Consider the following 23285-nt stretch of genomic DNA (forward strand, 5'->3'; position numbering starts at 1 on the left):
TTCTGTAACAATGATGATTGATGTGATGTTACTATTTTACTAATGTGGAAGTTTCATAAGTTTCATAAGTGGAACTGATAACTTATTCTACTGATAACTTAATTTACTTTTTCTCGGAATGAAGTCCGATAGAGTTCCTAATGACATTTTAAAGGTTAAAAAAATGATTTTCTCTTTCCAAATCTACGAGACTTATAATCGAAACACTCAAACCGAAGTTTTTCCAATAGAGACGTTGATTCTTTTTTGCCCAAATCAAATAGGCTATGGATTCCCATGCGAGAAAGCAAAATCTATTGTTTAATCTTTTTTAAAAAAATCGAAGATAATTGTTATTTTGAGCGCTTCAGTAAGTTCAAGGACATGGACTTGAAGCTTTTCTATTTGCAAATTTGCCGACAAGGCACACTCTATTAAGCTTTGTTGATTTTAATTTTATACTCCAATATACCTCTGTACAATATTGTCACTCTCTCTCTAATATACCTTTTTTCCTTTTCCTATTTCACCCTTGATACAAAATTTGGTCAGAATGAGTTTTTATTCCCGAAAATCTTCGTATGGTGAAGATCCACTTGAATAACCACTTTCAAATGGAGTGGTCTCTATTGGAGATGATGGAAGTGATTCTCTTTGCTGAGATGTTGAACCTAAGGAGAAAAAAAACAAAACATTACAAAAGCCGAGTCATGAACAGTTCTTATATGTATAAGATCTTCAGGAACAGCTATATGGCTTCCATCCTTTTGAAAGTATTTCAAGATATACGATAAGAGTTGAGGGTTGTTTTCTAGTCACCTCTTTGAGATCTTGGACGGAATTTTTTAGTGTGACGTCTGATGAGTCTCTTAGCTTTTGTAATAGTTAACTGCCGAGCAAAAGGAGAGAATTCAACATCACTGTCACTCCAGTCCCCGTGGAAGTCATTCTCCGCTTCACCTCTCATAGTTCTCAAGACAAATGCTTTGGCCTTGCGTCTTTGGGTATTGAAGAGTCCTCGAATAGAAGTAACAAATCCATCACCTGCTCCATCACTTTGACGCTTAAACCATGTGACTTGTTGTTGATCAGGTTTCCCAGTTTGATCGTTGTCACTTAGATTCAGGTCATTGTCAGTAGACTCGCGATTGTTATGTGACTTGTCTTTGAATTTCTTCCCCTGAAAATGTGAATGGATAGAGACTATATTAGCTTGCTTATCTTGTCCTCATAACCTAAACATCATTTTATTCTACAAGCATCATGTTTCAGAAGAGTGGATTCATAAAGACTATTCACGCATGATATTTCTCACCTGCATTCCAGTAACTGACTTCAATACTCCCCAGATTATGTGCTTCTTAACACGGGAAAAAAGCCTTCTCCAAGTCCCGGTAAACTCAACACGATGAAATGTATCCATCAACAATTTGAGGTCATTTACAACAAATCTTGAGCCCTCATAAGTAACTAGAAGCTCCACCTGAAATGAAAATGATGTAAAACGATTAAGGTAAATCAATATCTGAGATTTAATTTAGAGTAGTTGTAGAAACTAGCTTACTTACCTGACTAATTTTAATGTTGTGAAACTCCATCATCTTTCTAGGCCTAGACTTCTTCTCCTCGTGTGATTTTCCAGCCTTCTTTTCTTCATGAGAAGAGCGGCCAGACTTGACAGGTTTGATCTCTTTGACCTTCTGTTTAGAGAAATCCTCCTGTTGTTCAATAGAAGATGACACGTTGCAAGAGTGAGCTTGTAGAACAAGTTCATTAGCTATGGGTTCTGCCACATTTTCTTCCCTATCGAAAGAAGATGTTCTTCTCAACTCCTGAGCTGACGCACCAGTGCTAGACCTGAGGCATATAACATTTGATTTCTGCAAAGGGAATGCAAGTAAGATCAGAAAACGAGTAACAGAAAATTGATTTAAAACTTTGAAGTGCAGATAAAGGTGAACGCCTACTTGTACAGAGTCATCATTGCTTTGTGACTGCACTGCGGCAGAAGCAGAGAGAGCTGAAGAACTCATTCGAGATGCTTCAACATCTTTAATGGCGTGTCCAGAAGATTCATGACCTACCAACCCTTTCTTTACACGTTTTGAACCGGCTGTTGTCGAAATTTTCCAAACTTCCTGCAGAGACAAGGAACCAATATAAACTTTAATTTATCGGATTTTCATCCAAATGCTAAGTTGTGATGTGATTTGTGACCTGTCGACTTTGTGAATCCTGCTCTTCTTCTGGGAAGAAATACTCCCACATCATTCTGTACATCGTTTCTGTTAAATGAATTCTTAGAGGATAAATCTCCACCTACAAGTTTTGCAGTAATTATCAGACAAATTTTACACAAACACAGAAAGCAAAGAGAGTTCAGTTAAAAGATGTAAAATAGTCCACAAATAATTGAGTCAATTATTAATTATAGTGGTTACGTTTATGAATTCAGTAACGAAAAATTGAAGAGAAAAAGAAAGAAGAAAGATACTTACATGAAAAAGCTCAAGGGGATAGTGTGCATCTTTTGGCGCTCCCTGCTTTGCATCCACACGTAGCATGACTTTCCTGTAAACAAAGTTATAGATCACTTTTAATGAAACTGACTTTATCGGAACTGACACAAAGTTTAAGTGCATCAAATAGAAAGAGGAAGCACACACCCAAAATCAGAACCAGCATCAAATAATGATGACAAAGTAACGATGATTTACATCACACATTCACACTACATAGGATACTTTCTATTAACAATTTAGGATGAAAATCCACAACGATGTGCATTTCCCAGGAGAATTCTTGGATAAGATGATATGTCACTTTTTAACGAAATGAACCAATATCACAGAAAGGAAGTCACTTAACACAACGTGACAAGATGACTCTTATGACGACTTAAAGACAGAACAAGACCAGATCATGTACTAAGAAACCATCATCTAGGATTAAAATGTCAATCATGTAATATGGAAAATATACAAGTACATTAAATAAGCATGTAAGGAAAACGTACTTTCCCCATTCAGGTGGAGGATTCCACGCTGATAAAAGCATATCTGACTTTGCATTTGGCAGACAGTTCCTAACAACAAAGTACTTGGTGGTGAATCGAGCAACACCAATGTCTTTGTAGTCCCGATCAAAGTCATAAATCTGCGTGTATAAATCCAATTAAATATGTATTGCCTTTTAATTTAAACAGGCAATAGACCAAGTCAGTCATTAATTAAGTAGACCATGGAAAATTTGTAAGCAAATTGCTACGCAAGTTACGCTCATCATTCCATAGGACTAATCAGTATATGAATAAGAAAATGTGATTATGTGATGCTACGACTCTAACGGCACTGGACTAAGAATATACAGAATGTTTATACTTACCATGTCATTTATCTCTGCCTCAGCAAAGGATTTACCATCTACAAGCATGCTCCAAACAACTTTATTAATTTGTAACGAAATACACATAGCATATGATGGGCTTTTGTTCTTCTCCTTCTCCATTATTCGCAGTTGTGCAGCCTTCTGCAACGCCATTCTTAAAGATGCAGAAGCCGCCTTTCTAGACTTTTGTGCATATGTGAGCTCTTTCTTTAATCCTTGTACCTTAAACAGACCAGCAAAAATTGCAACATAAACTTATATATTGTCACCACAAAATAAATTCACAGAAACACTTTCAAGAATAAAACAGAAGCCAAACAGAAGGCTGATGCTTAGGGAGAACAGAAATCTCTAACTGAATAGCTGCATGCCCAGCGCCCATTAGTTAATGAAACAAGTTGAATCAATAACGAAAGAGTCATAAAAGTAACGTTTATACCATCAAAGAACTAAAGTTTGAATGCCGTCTCTTCCTTTTGATTCAATTGGGTGTGAGTGGGTGGCGATGTGAAAGATTAATGGCTAATTTAGAGGTTAGCTACTTTTACTTCACACTATCATCATAATTTAGCATCTAAACATACTTCTTTCTGTAGAGTCTTACCAGTATGGATCTTCTGGTACTAATCATCCACAATTCACCTTCCCTTTCGATATGTGTGTCGTCCATGTTGTCCGAACAAGGAGACAATTTCCTAATATCATCAAGAAGCAACTTTCGCTCCCGCTCTTTCTCTTCAAGGTTGATTTTTGCAAGTTCCACTTCTTCAACTCCATACGGAACTACCTCATCAGCCTCCTCTTCAACATCTTCATCTTCCGTGGGACATTGGAGACTACTTTTCCGAGGCCTGGATCATAAAAGGATCTCCTCAATGCTAGAAAATGTTCAAAAATAGACAGAGAGAAAAATGTATTTGAAGATTAACCCTAATCATCAGCGAACTGCACTGACATGGATTCTAAACATCAGTGACATGGATTCAAAAAATTACTTATGTTTATTTCAAGCTGATTACAGCAAGACGCAAAAGAAAATGGACAAAATTGGCATGAAAAGTGTGGGTTACCCTTTTAACTTTATTCAGGTTTTAATACTTACTTTGGAAGCCTTGCAAAGAGAAGGTTGGTCAACACATCCAGCATAACTTGGAATTGTCGAGATGTCATTGTAGCTATTATATTGTGCGAATTGAAAGTAAGCTCTTTTAGTGGTTTCACCTACAAATGCATAAATGAGACTTCAGCTGTTAGAAAAAATAAGAATTAGGTTATTTCTCTAGAAAGACCTTGAAACGAAAGAAACCTATAATGTTAGTTACATAAGGTATCAATTACATGTGTACATCAACTGAATTACTCCTAACAGGCGAAATTTATTGGTTCACAGAAACCTACTAGTTTATACAGAGAAAATTTTCTATCAATGAATGTGAAGTTGGATTGTTACACATGACAAAAAAAGAACATGACGTCCAAATTAATTGCACACCACTTCAAAGAGTTTAAAACTTATATCAACTCCCAGAATTTAGGGCTATATTATCATGAAAAAACGTAGATACAGAACACCACTTCAAAGAGTTCAAAACTTATATCAACTCCCAGAATTTAGTGCTATATTATCATGAAAAAACGTAGATACAGAACACGTCTTTTAACTAGGTTGCATCTGCTCGCATGAGCCAATGCAGAAAACATATGTTTCAGAATTTCGTCACTATAGTTGCAGTGTCAACGAGCAACTATAGCTTTTCAACAATGCCCAAGAAATAGACGAAACATGTCTCTGTAGACACTCCCCTTGTATTTCAAATTTAATAAAGTTGAATAGTAACTCATAAACAAAATGTCAAGTATAACTTTTATTATCGGGATTGTGTGACCTGAATTTTTTTTAACTATATCTAGTATTTACCAATCTAATTTGTAGCCTTTTCAAGGGAAGAAAATTAATCATAGTAGAAGCCCAGGCCATAGTTATATATACAACAGAGATTTTTCTATGCCTACTTTTGGATGAAAATGGTGTTTTGTGCATTGGCTCATGCGAGCAGATGCAGAAGGAAATGGTGTTACCTTTAGATCAGGAGTTCCACCTTTGTGTCTAGTATACCGAAAATACATGTCACAAGGCATGAAAACTCTTTCAAGTAGAGCCCCAGTACGCTTCACTTTTGGGGAGTTTCTGCGAATTTTTGGGAGCCACTGCAATCCAGCACCTGGGTCAACATCAGTGGGAGCAACATGGGCTTGCACATGCTCTAACATTACCGAAACTTCCATCCGTGTCCATGTCATTTCAGGACTACATTCTGGAATTTTAACACTTCCAGTGCCAAGAGCCTGCTCAATCACTTCCACACCAACACGCATAATGGAATGAAACGATCGTGCTAGGACACGACCGCTAACAGCAGCAAGCAGAAAGCGACCCTGGTATTGATCAAAGAGAGGTTTATTAACCAGTCAGAAAAATCTTTTCTACACCAAAGACAATAACAAAAATAATTCTGTTGGTTAATAATATCATCATGCAGCTCGAATATATATTTTTTTAATAGTAAGAGATTCCAGTAATATATTTTTTTCTGCTCGAATTCTTTTCTACACCTAAATGATATATTTTTTTCTGCACACTGCTTGAATATATGACTAGTCTAAAGTTTGAATGCAAGTAAGGTAAACTTATTCAGCCAAGACTTATAGTGTTACCACGCTCTAAAATAAGTAATAGGTGTTAAACGTGCATTCTTACGCGGCAATAATTACTTACATTAGCTTCTTCTGAGTGAAGATTAAACTGTGGCTCAATGACATTCACCATGAAGTGACGAGTCCCTTCTTCCTCAGATTCAATGGTCTCAACTGTACCTGGTTTATACATCCAGGTCAAAAGTTAAAGTACATGATGCATTGAGATTATATTAGCAAGGTCTCTGCCACTCTCGTAGTTGCTATATTCGTTCTAGATTTCTATTAATAGTAAGAGATTCCAGTAACTTAATAAAGTTTGAGTAAGATGAAAATAAATCACAAACAGACATTGACCGAAATCAAGACATACCAATGTCATCTGATTTCTCAATTTTTATTGAGTGTGACGGTGATGAAGGGAGGTTTCTTCCAGGGCTTGCAGAAGATCTCGACATTTCTCCTTGATGCGTTTCTGGACAAGATTCCTTTTGGTTTTCTTCATGAATCTTCCTCTGAGTATACTGACGAGAAGGAGAAGGTTTAGGAGGTTCAAATGCTTTTGATATTCCACCAACAAAAGACCAAACAGCATCCCTGTTCTCTATCGTCCACAGGAGTTTGAGGCCGTAAACAAAGACCCGCTGACAGTTGTCAGCAATAACAACATTGTACCCGTCATCATCACTAGGATCTGATCGTATGTGTTCATCACTCTCACTTCCATTCTCAAACTCAGACCGTACATATGTCATCTCAAGATTTCTTCTTCCAGCCTCTTGCCATGCCAATAGTCTTTCAGGATCTGCTTTTGGGGCCTGCCTTCTGATGGTAAAATAATCAGAAGACAATAGAAACCCTTCATCGCGATGCTTTTCATACCTTTTATGGTCCTTCCCAGATGGTACTCTGTCTATCAAAGCATCCTGAGTACTTTTCCTCAAAACCTGAACACTTCCTGGAATGCAAGGATGCTCATCTTTGTTAATAAAAGCTTTGGGTACATGAAGGTCAAGACCCTGATATACAAGGTCAAGTGCATCCCGCTTGCATTCAAATGTATACTTTTGCTTCCCGCGACTATAGCATAACTCGTATTTTAGCTTTGCCATGTTAAAGGTCAGTCCTTTAGCAGGGTCATCAGAGTCCCAAGGCATGTACTTTATCAGGGAAGGAGTGGCATCTACACGGAGCATAAATTCTGTCATCACTTTATCTAGGGATAAGTTTCCTGATCTTGCAGCTCTGGGGACGCCAAACCTAGGCCATCTGGAGAAAGAACGCAACTTATGAGGAGGATAGTAATTCAGACCCCAAAACTTAAGTATCCATGCCAAATCATGAGCTCCAAGATTCATAGTTGGGGATGCAAGAGGAATGCTGTCAGGCTTGTCTTGCGAACTGTAGACAGTTCCAACATCTGTTGGATGCTCAGTACTTGAGGGAGACTGATGGAATTTTTCGGGTCTAAGGGAGAAATTCCACCGAAGCGAGAGTGATGTTGATCTGAACGGATCAAAGACCTTCTCACGAGGCTTTCCTTCAGCTGGAAATGCATAGAGATAATGATTCAAAGAATTCCCAGATTCGCAATCCCAGTCCATTGTAACTTCAAGATTAAAATCTGGGGCTTCAATAAATGCAGCTCCGGAAGCGCGGACTGGAACTTTTAAGGAGTGTCGACTAATCAAACTCTCTAGACTGCTCAATTTAATCTTAAAGTCTTTAGCACTGACAAATACACGACCATCTGACTGCTTAAGTTCAATAGGACCAGACACTATTTGAAGTTGGTCAAGACTCTCATATGGATCAGTTGTAGCAAGAACAGACCACTTTGATTCAGAAAAAGATAAAGTGATATTGCCATGGACGTAGTTTCTCATATCATCCCACCAAGGTAAGCTTCGTTCTTTTTTAATGACTTGTACCATATCTGGATTCCTATGACTTAGATTAGCTCTACGAAGAGCCACTGTAAAGGCATAGCTAATGTCTGCAAAAGCTGGTTCATATCCAACCCCAAATGAAACTTCTCCTTGTTCAAAGTGTATACGCAAATCTGAGTAGGTCTTCAACGGCGGAGTTGTGCCACTGGCTGACCGGAACATTTTCACTTTTCTCCATCTGCCTACAAAGACGTCTTGGGAAATTTGTGGTTGGAAACATGTTGCCTAGTTTAAGAAAACAGTAACAAGCAGTCAAATAATCATTTAATTGAGATCAACATGCTTGAATTAGAGAACAGGAGAGATTATTGATTTACACCCTACCACAGATGGCATGGAAAAGAAAAACAAGAAAATAACAATACCTGCTGAGCCAGTACAATACGACCTTCACATTTGCCAGAAGTGCCAGAGAGGAGAGGAAGTGTATAATTTCTTAACTGGACTACCAAGCTTCCAGTATTCAAGTAAACATTGCTTCCATATAACCGAGAAAAGGGTATGTCGTTTTCTTCACAAATAGGATCAAGCTTCTTCAGGACTTCTATCAAACCAGCATCACCACCATGAACTGCCGTCAAGCTTAAATCAAAATCTGTAGCACAAACAGAAAGAAGAGAAGTTCTAGCAGCACTAGGCTTAAAACCTGCCTGGAATCCCTCCCTACAGGCACCTGAACCCTCTGAGGGAGCTAAACCCTGGCATGCCTGATAATATGATTGAAACGACCGTTTATGAATTTCTTCCTTCACTTTGTTAATAGCTACAGGATCCTCAACATCAATTTCAACCCCATCAAAAAACATCTTTCTCTCATCTAATACAGCACTTGTTTCTGCCCCTTTAGGAGACTGACCAGCTTTGTGAATCAAATCTTCAAGGAATTTCAATCTGACAGCCAACTCGCAGGCTTCTTTCTTCACCAGCTGATAGTGTTCATCAAGCCAGCCCTGAATTGGTTCTTCCTCAATATCTGCGGTTAGTCTGCGTATGCAAAATTTTATGCGGCCAAATTTTGGACTAGATTTCTTAGGCTTTGAGCTTTCTCTCTTTCCTGATAAAATATGTTTTCCCTTTGCTACAGATATAAGTTTCAAGCCTCGCAACATCTCTTCTATTGAATCATCTATGGCACGCAACTGCAGTTTGTATGGCATACAAATATGCACGTCAAGTCCTTGTACTACCCAGTCCCAAGGACCATCTGTCATTACAGGGACTGCATCAGACAAATTCGTAGCAGTAGGGATTCTTGATACTTGCATTCTTGTAGTTTTAAACACTCGAGATCCATTAAAAGCAAGCATAAGTCCCTCAAGAAGCACTCCTATACAGGCATTCTCAGAAAAAATTGATTGAGCCTCCAACTTAACCTCCACCCCATCTCCTACTTCAGCTGAAATAGTCAACGTTTCCACATCAATAGCAAACATAGATTCCTTTTTCTTCTGCTTGTTAACAGAATTGGATTGATTTATTTTTTCACTCGGGCCACCATCTTTCACACTAGAGATGCCTTTATTGCACCCGCTTTCAGGTTCTTTATGCCTTTGTGCATACACCAGGGATCTCAAACGTAAAAACAGTTCATAAAAAGATAGATGGACGTCAGGTTCCCAACCCAGCGAAATATGAGTAGCACTGAAGAGAGAACAGACATCAATTTCATTAAGACCACCGGATCGACGTACAAGCTTAGCATTGTGCATATCAAACAATATGACATTCGAACAAGGCGTATGTTCTTCCAGATACTCCTGGTAGATGGATTTTGCCCTTCCAAGTTCCATTTGAGTTGAGAGTTTATCCTTGTTGAGACAAAAGCTAAACTGTGATATTTCAAGAGAGACTGAGTACTTCAGTCTTTTACAAGCTTCAGGAGCAGTGGACAGAATGCTCGCAGTGCGTGGTGTGCCGTCAGCCAGTGAACTAAATGAAACCCGACCACCTTGTGATCCATAATTGACAGATTTAGGATCGTCAATAACTGTATTATCCAATCCTGTATCATCACAGAAATTTACACAGCAACGTTCGAGATTGATGTTCACAAGCCTAGTTCCTTTCCCGGATCCCTTGGATGGTTGCACACTAACAGTCTTATTCATCTTTTTCCCAGTAACAGATAATGTCTTAAATAGAGCTTTGAAGGACAGAGCATTGATTATGAGAGATTGAACGCGCTTGAAAGAAAAATAGATACCCATTCCAGTCACATCTACTGAGAGTACCAATTTACTTCTGAAACCAACCTCGTCAGATGATGTCCTATCTCTTCTTCCCCAATCCAAGCTAACCTTTGCTATATGCATCAACGAACCAGAGTTTGGCTCTATTCCGAAAAGGTGTTCTCTAAAGCATTCTTGGTACTCATCTGCCAAATGCAGATTCAGTTCACCAAGTTCAACATGAACTGCTGTGCCCAGACTCGAAACGTTATTTGCAAACACATGTGATGACTGTGAACAAAACTGCATATATTACACCAAGCAAAAAAAAGAGTGTTTAACATCCTAGTAAAACCAATTCATATGTTGCCAGCAAAATAAAGAACTAAACAATCATGATGTGAAAAGTTTTTGGCCCTATCTCACAACTACAGATTAAGTTCTGTTAATATATAAAGACTAATTTAGACAAAACTAAATCAGATATTATCTAGTACAAGATACAAATAATGAGATGTACAGCACGATAGCTTTGATTCATGTTCAAACCTTACAGATATACATGGATAACATTACTTACATGATACAGCGGGATATCTTCAGTACCATACAGCATCACCGTCATCTCCGGGGCTGAAACTGTGCCTGTCCACATGATGGCCTTCATATCAGCAGCTTTTGTTTTCTCGAGATTGTGAGTTTTTTCTTGAAGCACCAGTTTTTTCTTTTTTAAGAAATGAAGGCGCAACCATGGCTGTAGCCTAGAAATGAATAGATTGCATCTGGTACCTCCTAGCTTTATATCAACTTCAGCTCTGATAGGCAGAACAGGCTGAAAATAGAAGGTAACCATCAGTATATAACAACATACACAAACATGGTCTAAACAGTATAACTCAAACTAATGCACACCAGCATAACATACTGTCCGCTCTACATAAATGCATATAATACAAGATCGAGGTACTTCTCCTTTCTGGTGATAGGAAAGAGATTGTCAAGTGTCTTAATTAGATCGATCAATATATTGGGAACTGAAAGATTCCATGATCTCCTAGGAAAATCGAAAAGTAAAACTACAAACAGAAATCCAAGTATCAGAGCTTACTTATCTATATTGAAATCCACTCTGGATTATATATAAAACAAATCACATATCTGAAGCTCAAAACTGAAAACACTTATCTACGTTATGAAGGATAGGGAAGTACCCCAAATAGGTATGAAAAGAAACTATCAGGAATAAAATGTACAAGCTGATATAGCATATAACACAGAAATGCAAATCTGCTAATGAGTTGGACGGATCAACTCTCAATTCAAAAACATGTGTACTTCAAATGTATCCTGCAACAGTTCCAGCATCGGTTCTGAAAATTAATTCTGGAGCTACTAAAAACCTAATCTGCAATGAACTCTCATACTGTCGCGCTGGTATACTTTTGTAACAGTGATATAAAAGCCAGACAATTATGAAAGAAAGGACGAACAACACTGCATTGCAGGAAACATGTCAATCGAAATTCAGTTGTAAAGATACAAATCAATAGGCCTAACTTTTAAAAGCCAGAGCATTGAGTCAAAAGCAAAGAACCGTGAAAAACTGAAATATATAATGTCATCGCTTTCAAACCTGAACTGGGATGTAGATAAAAGAGACCACATCAACTTTCATGATCTCTAAAATAGAGGAGTCAGCTTCTCTAAAAACCTGCAAAGAAACACGAGAGCATAGTGTCAGTGGAACAACACTAAATAATAAAATTTGGAAATAAACAAAAACTGAAAGAACTACCATCACAAGGCCATACATGAATCTCACTGAGTTCCATCTGAACATCAAGACGTGTACTCTCCCCTGTGTCTTCAAAAGATTTTGATTTAACACTCCTCAGTTGAATTCCTGTAATGTTGTTCTCAGCAAGAAGATCATGTTCTCGATTTACACATCTGACATCCAGTTTGGGTAAACTGAAGGAAACCTGCTTGATATGACCAAACTATCAGTAGACGTTGGATGAATTCTTCTGATTACACATCATATAAACAGAGGACACTGAAACGTAACAACGCAGTGATAATGCAAACAGAAATCATCGCTAGCCTACAAATGAGGGCTCACATTTTGATAGTTATGTATATAGGATTCAAAAAAATTTAGAAAATTCACTACAACATAATTCAAGATAATCATAAGAACCAACTTTAACTGAAATCTAGAAAACCTGCTATGCATATTGCTAAATCTAAAGAACCATAGGGAAAATTATACAGCTATCATTGGAAAGGCGGAAAAAAGGCCACTGCGGAATAAACCAAAGGTCTGTATGGCCTAATCTATGCCAAAACTATCAATTATTGGAATGTAGAGATAAAACAATTTCAATGGTACTCCACAGAAACAGATGCGTTTGAGCAGAGGATTCTCTAAAAGGATAGCATCTAGGCTGATGGTATTACACAAGAATGTACTAAAATGTTAGAAGTTCAGTAGAATTTCTCTAAGTAAATTATTGAAATTATCGCCAGCAACCAGCTTAAAGTAAGAAACATTGAATTAACTTTATATACCAGCGTAATCTTTTCAATATTGCAGACTCACAGAACGCACTTGAAATCTTTGGGAAACAAATAGTTACAAGTTAACGCAAAGAAAGAGCCAAGGCATGTTACATTAAGCCAACTGACCTTTTCAGGAAAAGACGAAGAATACTTTGCAAGTGCTGCCACCAGCTGATGCTCTTTATGGGGTTTCTTCGCAGATGACGCAGCAGTAGCTGATGTTCTAACTTCGTCTGACCGAAGTGAAGCTGATGATTGTTTGCTCTTGGGAAATGAATCCTCGTCAAAATTAAGAATTACATCTCCAGATGTAACTTCCACGTTTCGTACAACAATGCCTACTGCCCTAAATTCAGTTAAAAACACCAAAAGACTACCAACAGTGAGCAAACTACTGATTCAGTATAAATCTATCATCTGTAACAGAAGAGCACAGCCATCTTAAAGATCACCAGGAGTGCAAAAAATTCCTAAAACAATCTACAATTTAAGGAGGATTTACTTCACATAAGAATCAGATACCAATGACGGTACCTGTCATGTCCAAACTCGGAAGAAAGAGAAAGTTCATCACAAAATAAAGTAGCAGCGGATCTGTCTGGAGAGGCAGAGGACGCTTGGGAAGCAGGACAACATTCAAAGCTTACGTTCGAAGATTGATCAGAAATTATGCGTGATTCACATAAGTGAACAAGAATTGGTAGAACATTCAACTTAACATATAGATTTGGCTTTGTCCCACCATCCTTATTTATATCCAACTTCAGTTCCTTGACTTCCACAATCACCTTTGTGGTCTGCATTTCACATAGGTTGTTAGAAAATGGTTTCCAGAGAAGTGCCTATCCAAGAGCAGTCTTAGAATTTGGATCTCAAACCAATTACCTTCACAACCATATCTGCGACAGAAACTGAAAGAAACCTTGCAACATTAGCCACCACCATCCACTTTCCCCTGCCTGAAGTACGAGGTTTATGACTTTTGGCTTTCTGTAAATTTGTTGTTGAAGTTGAGGACCTCATCACAACTTCAAGATCAGATATCAAGACTTGCACTTTTGGGTCTCTAGAAAGAAAACCAACGCCAAGTTTGACCAAGGATTGGCGTAAGCTTAGTTTAATTTCACTAGCGGACACCGACTCAATGGCACCCTGAAAAAACACATAAATCAGCAGCAAATCATCCTTAAGGGTAAAATTAGTCATCGCAGAACTCATTAGCAAATTACTATTATCCCAATAGAAACACGTTCAAACATGCAAAAATGACTAAGGGACAGATGAACATGAACTCCACTACATTGATTATGATTCAAGATTCTACAGAAACATTCTTTCTCAGCTACATCAACGCAAAACATCCACTTAATTGATCCGATTCAAACTTCAACAGAAAACATTCTAACTCATCTACAGAAAAAAAAAAAAAAAAAAAAAACATTCACTATATTGATCGAAATTCAAGCTTCTACAGACACATTTGCTCTCAGCTACAGGCCTACATCAACCACTGTAAGATGTTCTCTCCCAAGTTTATAGAATTCTCAGGTCTGTACATTGTACAGTACTCACCTTTTTAAACTTCACCACAACATCCTTGAGGCATTTCCAACCACCAACACGAAACACAACCGATGCTCCCAACACTCTACTAAGCATCCAGGCAAACAACCTGGAACAGAGTCTGAACACAAATTGAAACTATAAGCTACCATCTACTTCGATGAGCTTTGAACACAAATTTAAACTAATTTGAACTAAGATCAACACCAGAGAGGAGGACTCACATGAAGATCATCCACAAAACGATGGAAACAATGAGAAACCCGAAGAAGAACTTCGCAGGTGAAGCAGCCATATCCACCACCGCAGAGAGAAAACTAACTCCGCCGGATTTTAACTAACTAATTACTCAACCACCGTCGGCACTAAAACAAACGATTTCTGAGCAAAACACCATTACACTTCCCAAGTCCAACAAATTAAACCCTAATCGTTTCAAAATCAGTCAAAATTGTGAGACTAGAGAGCTGCTTCCACGGAAGAAAGATCCGATCCGCAAGGTTTTGGAAGTGTGATCGCTAGAGAGAGAAAGAGAGGGGTGAGAAGAGAAAGAGAGAGAGAGAGAGAGACTGTTTGGCTGGTCTGATGGATGACCATGTGTGACTGGTGACGATGGTCGATGGGTTTAGGTGGGATCTAGTGTGGTGAGGTGTATTGTAAACTCTATGGTTTTATTGGTTAAAGACGTTTGAGATGTCTTTAAATTTAATTTACTACTGTGTCCCTTGGGAGTCCAATTCAATGTGGTCAGAGAGCTAAACCTGTTTTAGCCTTTTTTAGCCTTCAGGTGACTTTTATAGTGTTTTGTCCTTTCTAATAATTAATTAAAATAGTAAATGATCAGATTTATGGTTTAGTAATTTAAAGTTCAATTTAGATTTTAACCCGCCGTATACAATACGATTTTTTTTTTTAATTAGAATATTTATAAAAGATTGTAAATTATATATTTATAAAATATTTATATTTTCTAGTTTACAGTTATTATTAAGTAATATCCCGCTAAATTCGTTCTGTCGAAAAATATTTATTTATTCTATTAATGTTGATCTTATTTATGATATGATTCTAAATCATTAACCACAAGAATATCTCTCTCTCGATGATGGCGGCGGTGGAGTCTGTAGGGCTTTGATTCCCAACAATGAGCTAGTGGAATTTGGTGGTCTGCTTTGGATTATTCAATGGTGGTATCTTGGACCTATATGGGGATCTCATCTTGGTTATTGGGTTTTTGTGGTGTGGATCGGGTCGTGAAACGATCTTCATCAATTTTTTAGGGAGAGGTTGGATCCGATTTAATCTTGTTTTTGGTTGTTCTTCTCATGGTTTTTGGAGGAGAATTTTAAGGAGAATAGAGGATAACATAAGATTAAGACAGTGACCGAAGGATATTTGTATTACCATCATTATCAATTTACAGATTTGGAGTTGTATTCTATTGACATTGAATAGGGATGCTACAATCTATTTTTATTTGGTTGATTATTATGGATCTTCGGATTATCAGGTATTTTTAGAAAGATTACTTTTGAGATAATGGTAAAGAGATCCGTTTTTGATCTTATTGAGGATTTCCATCGGGGATTGGATCTGACATGATGCTTCTTTCTTTTATTGTTTTGAAGTGCATGCCGAATTGACCATATAATCTAAGGTGTTAACGGCTCTTCTCCAATTCGTGCTTTTGTTGCCATAACTTCTGTTCGAACAGAGGAGATGTGCCTAAGGTTTAGGGAGGTTTTGAAAGTTTTATGTTCCCAAACCTTCGATGCCAAGCTACAGGTGAAGAAAAGATGAGAGATAGTTTCATCTTCTACGCAATTAGAAGATATTTTACGGTTTTATTTTTTTAGAAAGTTATAATCCGAATAAATATCTTCTACGGTTGTGTCTTTTTATTGTAACTATTCATAAACGGTGACAACCATTTAGTTGAATCATTGCAATATTTAGTTTATTTCATGAACAATTGTAATTTTCGGTTTATTTTAAAAATCGTAATAAGATTTACTTTACTTATTTTAAATCTAAATAAAAAATTACAATTACTTTTTTATAAGAAAGTTTCAATCCGAATAAATGTCTTCTATGGATGCGTTTTTTTATCGTAACTTTTCATAAACAGTTTCAACTGTTTAGTTAAATCATTTCAACAATTAATCTATTTCACAGATAATTTCAACTTTTAGTTTATTTTATAAATTGTTATAACAGTTAATATTTATAAATTGTTATCTCAATTTATTATGATTTTTTGTATGATATTTTTCTTTTTCAACATTTAAAAAAAAAAAAAAAACTTACGACATGGTGATGGAAATAAACCCTAATATATTTAATTTTAGTTTTAATTTATTTCCTTAAAATGTTATTTTGTTTTGTATTATGCTAATTTTCATGTAAATCTCTAGTTTATATATATTTTCCAAACATAGCTAAACTATAAACCTAATTCAAATCTTAAACTTTTATATCCATCAACCCCCGTTGGACTGAATAAATTAAGCGTACTGTTCACATAAAAACAATTGTTAGGAAGAAAATTTACGAAATGATGCTTCTCCTAATTAAATAAAGGTCAAGAACTCACCAGAAAATATTTAAGTCCAACCATTAACATTTATATATCTGTAAAATCTTTTTCATTAACAATGTCAACATGCAGAAACAGGATTATATAATATCATCCGTAGGTGTAACATCGATCGGCAAGCGCGTATCTATGAATGTCATCATACGGTTTTATATAATAACATCGATCGGCAAGCGCGTATCTATGAATTCACTACAAATACAATTGACTAATCAAGAGAAACACCGCTACAAGTTTATAACAATTTATAAAAGTAAACCATAGTTAGTCAATTTAAATATTAGTCATATTATACTATAAACAATAGAGAATTTGCACTAATAAGAAGATACAAACAAGCCGACGAAACCTTAAACAGTTAAACTACTACCAAGAAGGCAAAAATAAACCATAATATATATAGTCAACTAAGTCTTTTTATTCATTAATAAAATTGAATAATTTACTAGACGAACGTAAATGAAGAATAAACTTATATCTTTAAATTCAATTGGTAGTTTAAATTAAATTACATTACTTCAATTTTTAGATCATGTCTGTAATTTAAAAAAAAAATGTTAAAATCTTATTAATTTTAGAACCAAAGTGATGATACGTGAAAATCTAACGAAATCATATAAAATGACTTCCCATCTATCTAGTCAGCTTTTAAAACTGAATTTTGCAAGACTTCCATATATTTTCATTAATCCTATACTATAAATCACTTTAGCAAAACATATCTAGATTTATATGGGCTTTTTATATGAATCTATAACCAGTAATGGACTTCATAAAAAAAAAATTCATTAATTAACTATAGTACTATACTCATTCTGTCTATATGTCTAACAATAGGTATCATTTAGACAACTAAAAATGTTTTACAATAACTATTCTTTTATTATTTTCATATTGACTAAGAAAATATTGAATATGTCCCTAACTAAGATTCTAAAATAAGTTTGCAATTTGACATGAAGCAAATGAGTCTACATACCAAGAAACATATGTATCCATAATCCATCACTTACATAAATGTTCTTGTTAATCTGTTATGAAGTATATTAATTGTCATCACGTACATAAGATTACTCTGACTTCTCACGGCTAAAATCGAGGAAAAGGAAAACTCTCGGAATAAAAATTTTGACGCATGAAAAACTAAAAATTCAAGCGAGCTAATAAAAGGGGTAGGAGGTGTACAAAAGACATTAAAGCAATGGTGAAATCGAATCATAGAAAGAAATAAAGCACATTTCTGAAAGAAAAGAAAACAAAAATATTTATACAAATGGATAAAACCCTTGTAGGGCACCAATTCGATATTATAATTTTTTGGGCACCAATTCGTTATTTAAAACTATAAGATTAATGCTATGATACTAAGTAGAGAGATTAAGACAATATAATGGTTATTTCTGGGAACTTAATTTCTTTTGGTTTGGTATCTCAAAAACCAACTTAGCTTTTAATAATGAATTCATGAATGTTTATGTCACGCGTGCTTTAATATTATTTTTGAATGTCATCTTACATTTACTAAAAAGGAATATGTATGGATAGAGGAACTCTACACAAGTGACTAGAGAGAATACGGTATGAAAAAAAAAAAAAAATCATTTTTTCCTAATTGTATAAGGGACGCATTTAGTAAGAGAAAACTTTACTATAATCGATTTGTTCCAATATTATTCTTTTCTTCGATGCTTCCCAACTTCATCAAATTCACCATAACCGATCTCTTGCATAAATGAGAACAATGACCGCATAATAGGACACATATATCTATCATACAAAATGACCGTAACACAATTATTTGCTGCTAATAGCTACTTCGGTCAATCTTTTATATTAGGGTTTCTTGATTAATGAATAATGGTTTTCCTACACCAACAATATTTTATACGGTTATATATGAAACTGAAAATGTTGGTTTTCCTACACCAACACTATTTTATACGGTTATATATGAAACTTAAAATGTATAAATAGATAGCTATGGAAACGTTCTTACTACTCATTTTGTAGTAAGATTTCTCTACTACTATCTTAAAAGGGAGATTTCTTTTCAACTCCCAAAAAAAACTTTTTGACCATGACTATTATCACGAATCCATCCAGTTTCACTCTTGTTTTAATTTCCATTACGCTGGTCCTGGCTCTTGCTAGACGTTTTTCAAGATTCATGAAACCAAAAGGTCAGCTTCCTCCCGGACCACGGGGATGGCCAATCGTTGGGAACATGCTCCAAATGATCATCAACCGGCCGGCTCACTTGTGGATCCACCGCGTCATGGAAGAACTGCAGACGGATATAGCTTGCTACCGCTTTGCCCGTTTCCATGTCATCACCGTGACCTCAAGCAAGATTGCCCGTGAAGTGCTTAGGGAAAAGGATGAGGTTCTCGCAGATAGGTCAGAGTCATACGCGAGCCATCTCATAAGCCATGGCTATAAGAACATTTCTTTCTCTTCCTACGGAGAGAACTGGAAGCTGGTAAAGAAAGTGATGACCACCAAACTTATGTCCCCGACAACATTGAGCAAAACCCTCGGTTATAGAAACATAGAAGCGGATAATATCGTCACATATGTCTACAATCTATGCCAACTAGGGTCAGTGAGGAAGCCTATTAACGTGAGAGATACGATATTAACTTATTGCCACGCCGTGATGATGAGGATGATGTTTGGTCAGAGGCATTTTGATGAAGTGGTAGAGAACGGCGGTCTCGGGCCAAAAGAGAAAGAGCATATGGACGCAATATACCTTGCTCTTGATTGTTTTTTCAGCTTTAACTTAACGAATTACATCCCTTTTCTTAGAGGATGGAACGTAGATAAAGCGGAGACAGAAGTAAGAGAAGCGGTTCATATAATCAATATATGTAATGACCCCATCATCCAAGAAAGAATACATTTATGGAGGAAGAAAGGTGGAAAACAAATGGAAGAAGACTGGCTCGATATCCTTATCACGTTAAAAGATGATCAAGGAATGCATTTGTTCACATTTGATGAGATTAGGGCTCAATGCAAGGTTAGTGATGTTCACACATAGAATTGTTACACACAAAATATAATTTTGTTTTCTGAAAATTGATAGACTTTTCAATTTTATATTACTATCGATTCCTTCTAAATTCATCTCGAGATCCTAGCATGGTTTAAATTAATCTCTTACGCATATATTATCTTGTATGTAGGAAATCAATCTTGCAACAATTGACAATACGATGAATAACGTGGAGTGGACGATCGCGGAGATGTTAAATCACCCAGAGATTCTTGAGAAAGCCACAAATGAACTGGACATAATAGTTGGTAAAGACAGACTTGTGCAAGAATCAGACATATCACAACTCAACTACATCAAAGCATGTAGCAAAGAATCTTTTCGGCTTCACCCAGCTAATGTGTTCATGCCCCATCATGTTGCAAGAGAAGATACTACCCTCGCGGGTTATTTTGTCCCCAAAGGTAAAAAAGTCACTGATATAGGGTTGATGAGTTCGAAGTAGCTCAAATATTATAGATATTGAAAAAAAAGTTAGCAATATAAAAATCAATTACCTAATCAAATAAATAATTATTCAACTATGAATAAATTAAACATTAAATAGCTGACGTAATCTTACATTTTAAAATAATTATAAAACGAGAGAGGCATTAATTTCTGACGTAAGACATGTATGGACAACTTGTATAGTACTGCATGATAACAAGAATATTTGAAAATGCAGCGAATGTTTAACTTTTAATTTAAACAACTAATTTTTTATTTTGGTAAAAAAATACCCCAACTAACATAGGAACGGCGGTTGATTAACTTTATCTTGGATATTAGATTGTAATTGGATCTAGGCATGAGGCATCTAGCTAGCAAGTCAAATAATTGTGTCATTTATTCTAAAATGGTTTAGTCTAACATTGGCATTTGTATGATTTCAAATTTGCAATGATAGGCAGTCAAATTCTTGTGAGTCGTTTGGGGCTTGGTCGGAATCCTAAAATATGGGACGAGCCTAACGCGTTCAAGCCAGAAAGATACCTTGATGGCCATGTCGAGAAGTCATTGGGCGTGACTTTGATGGAACCGGACATGCGATTCGTTACATTCGGCACCGGTCGGCGTAGCTGTCCGGGCACTAAGATTGGGACATCTATGACCATCATGTTGTTAGCCAGGCTTATCCAAGGGTTCGAATGGACTCTCCCTATTGGTAAAAGTTCAGTGGAGCTCATTTCGGCGGAGAGTAACTTGTTTATGGCCAAGCCTCTACTCGCATGCGCGAAACCTAGGTTGGCTCCAAGTTTATATCCGAAAATCCAGATCTAGAATCTCTAGAAGTATTTGGGGTGATAAATCATGAAGTGATATAATCTTGTTAAATACTAGTACATACCATCTACGTTTTTATTTTATCAATTCATGCATGTGTGCTTTTATATCATCTCTCCACTTCATTAAAACCTTGACCGTAATAAATTTTGTGTAATTTTCCTTGTGGTTGTAACTTTTTATTTTATTTTAATGTTAAATTTTAAATAATTTTTAATTTTAACTAATCAGAATTTACTATCTAATAAACAAAATTCATAACTCATTTAGTTGTAAAATCTAAACTGTAACTAGTTTTTGGTAAACTAATACCGACATATATCTTATTTGTTACAAAATCTAAACCATAATCCTTTTTTGTGATTAAAATCGACAATTTAACCGTTATAAACCTAACTCAAGTTTTGGATGCAGGATGGCTCCAATCGGATAGATGATATATAACTTCGTTTTTGTTGCATATCATATTTTACAATTAAATGAATTTGATTTTTCTTTAAAGTGACATATTCTAATTAGTTAAAAAACGGGGTGAATAAAAAAATTCATCCCTAAAAGTGAACCAAATACATTTCAAAAAGTATTCCAAAATATAATATTTATAACATTAATATCTCATAAAACAATCCAACTTCAAATATTGCAACCACTGACAATACGATGAATAACGTGGAGTGGACGATAGCGCCGATGATGAATCATCCAGAGATTCTTGAGAAAGCCACAAATGAACTGGACAAAATAGACTTGTGCAAGAATCAAAAACATACCACAACTCAACTACATCAAAGCTTGTAGCAAAGAATCTTTTCGGTTTTTACCAAAAAAAAAAAATCTTTTCGGCTGCACCCAGCTAATGTCACTACAAAAAAAGTGATGGATTACATCAATTAATTAGAATCAGAAGTATAAATGATACTAGTTTAAATTACTTATAAGCAAATGACACAAAATAAATAATTCAACATCAATTCTAATAAGTGATTTGTTAATTAGTTTGTTTAGTGTCAGTTTAATCAAATTGATACAAATTTGTATTAGTTTGCATCACTTCAGAAAATAGATACAAAAATATGTATTTACATCAACTAAGATAACCGGTGTATTCCCTTATTTTTATTAACATCATTTTTAAAAATGATACAAAATATAGATCAATAGAAAGTGATGCTAAGAACTTATTATTAGAAAAAAAACTAACTGAATTAAATAATTTATTGTTATAAATGACACGGAATTGTTATTTCCATAGATAAATAATATTCTTAAATTTATCATTATTCTTAATTTCTTTTTCTCCTCAAAATCAGCAAAATTAAATAAATTTATTTCCTTAATCACAATCCTATTTTTACGTTCACGATCTTTTTTGCTATGTCATCTCCAAAAGACGTTCTTATGATATCTGCAAATCAGTTTTTGAAATCTCATAACTCTCATACCATTCTTCACCTTCACACATCTGTACTTTTTAATTCTCTATCGTTCTATCTTTCTCTCCTAAGTCCTAACAATCACTCAGGTTTTTTCTTTTCTTCTATTTTTATAAATCTGTCATGAACACAGAAGAACACTGCATAATTAATACAGATATGCATTGCTAATCATTAGGACTGTGTTTCCTACACAGATTGGAGAAGCATAAAGTAAAGGTATTCTATTATTTTATGTTCAATACAATTACAAATGCTTATTCTAATTCCGACGTAAAAATTCTATAAATTTTCAAACAATTAATCTCTTTTTCATTTTGTAGAGAAAAAACTTAAGTGGGATAATGATTCAAGGGATCTCAAGTCAGCATGATCTTGATTCCACAATGGAAGAGAGATGATATAAAAAAAAAAAGAAATAGAAGTTCCAAAAAGAACACAATTACTGGAAGGAAGAAGTATGAAACTGAAGGAATGTGTTTAAACATGAAGAACACCCAATTATTATTATTTTTGTTATAAAATTTATTATTCTTAAAAAATGTATTTTATAAAATCTTGAAAAGATTTTAGTTGATATTGCAACGAGTGATTTTGGGAGAAAATATCCACCATGATTTATTATATATA

At 35.5% G+C, this 23285-nt stretch overlaps 2 protein-coding genes across 3 annotated transcripts; one reads left to right on the forward strand and one right to left on the reverse strand.

The window, feature by feature from the left end:
- Positions 1 to 283: 283 nt before the first annotated feature.
- SAB (HYPERSENSITIVE TO PI STARVATION 4) lies at positions 284 to 14964 on the reverse strand. 2 transcript variants are annotated; one of them, NM_001198333.1, is made up of 24 exons: positions 14527 to 14845; positions 14312 to 14423; positions 13625 to 13891; positions 13274 to 13536; positions 12866 to 13085; positions 11989 to 12159; positions 11811 to 11888; positions 10758 to 11009; positions 8375 to 10480; positions 6434 to 8234; positions 6143 to 6240; positions 5857 to 6026; positions 5446 to 5776; positions 4469 to 4587; positions 3971 to 4217; positions 3364 to 3588; positions 2996 to 3135; positions 2478 to 2550; positions 2197 to 2298; positions 1947 to 2117; positions 1548 to 1859; positions 1295 to 1462; positions 799 to 1159; positions 366 to 650 (listed from the first exon to the last, which is right to left on the reverse strand). In NM_001198333.1, exons 1-24 carry the CDS (start codon positions 14595 to 14597, stop codon positions 541 to 543), a joined length of 7968 nt encoding a protein of 2655 aa, NP_001185262.1. In that variant the 5' UTR covers positions 14598 to 14845; the 3' UTR covers positions 366 to 540. The 2 variants fall into 2 exon arrangements, with proteins under 2 accessions (NP_176121.3, NP_001185262.1); NM_104605.4 differs by lacking the exon at positions 5857 to 6026 and having other exon boundaries at positions 284 to 650; positions 5446 to 5802; positions 14527 to 14964.
- A 4011-nt stretch (positions 14965 to 18975) lies between these two features.
- Positions 18976 to 21219, forward strand: CYP79C2 (cytochrome p450 79c2; the record flags this gene model as incomplete). Its single annotated transcript, NM_104606.2, has 3 exons — positions 18976 to 19920; positions 20087 to 20360; positions 20846 to 21219. 3 exons carry the CDS (start codon positions 18976 to 18978, stop codon positions 21217 to 21219), a joined length of 1593 nt encoding a protein of 530 aa, NP_176122.2.
- Between the last annotated feature and the right edge of the window lie 2066 nt (positions 21220 to 23285).

This window comes from Arabidopsis thaliana (genome assembly GCF_000001735.4).
Source record: "Arabidopsis thaliana chromosome 1 sequence".
In the NCBI taxonomy this organism is placed as follows: domain Eukaryota; kingdom Viridiplantae; phylum Streptophyta; class Magnoliopsida; order Brassicales; family Brassicaceae; genus Arabidopsis; species Arabidopsis thaliana.

Excerpts from the sequence above, each read along its gene's own strand:
- SAB (NM_001198333.1), bottom strand. The coding sequence starts at position 14,597 with ATGGCTGCTTCACCTGCGAAGTTCTTCTTCGGGTTTCTCATTGTTTCC. Across the intron at positions 13,892-14,311 it reads TTGTGGTGAAGTTTAAAAAG|GGTGCCATTGAGTCGGTGTC; the intron begins GTGAGTACTGTA and ends GTGTTTTTTCAG. Across the intron at positions 11,889-11,988 it reads TGGAACTCAGTGAGATTCAT|GTTTTTAGAGAAGCTGACTC; the intron begins GTATGGCCTTGT and ends GTTTCTTTGCAG.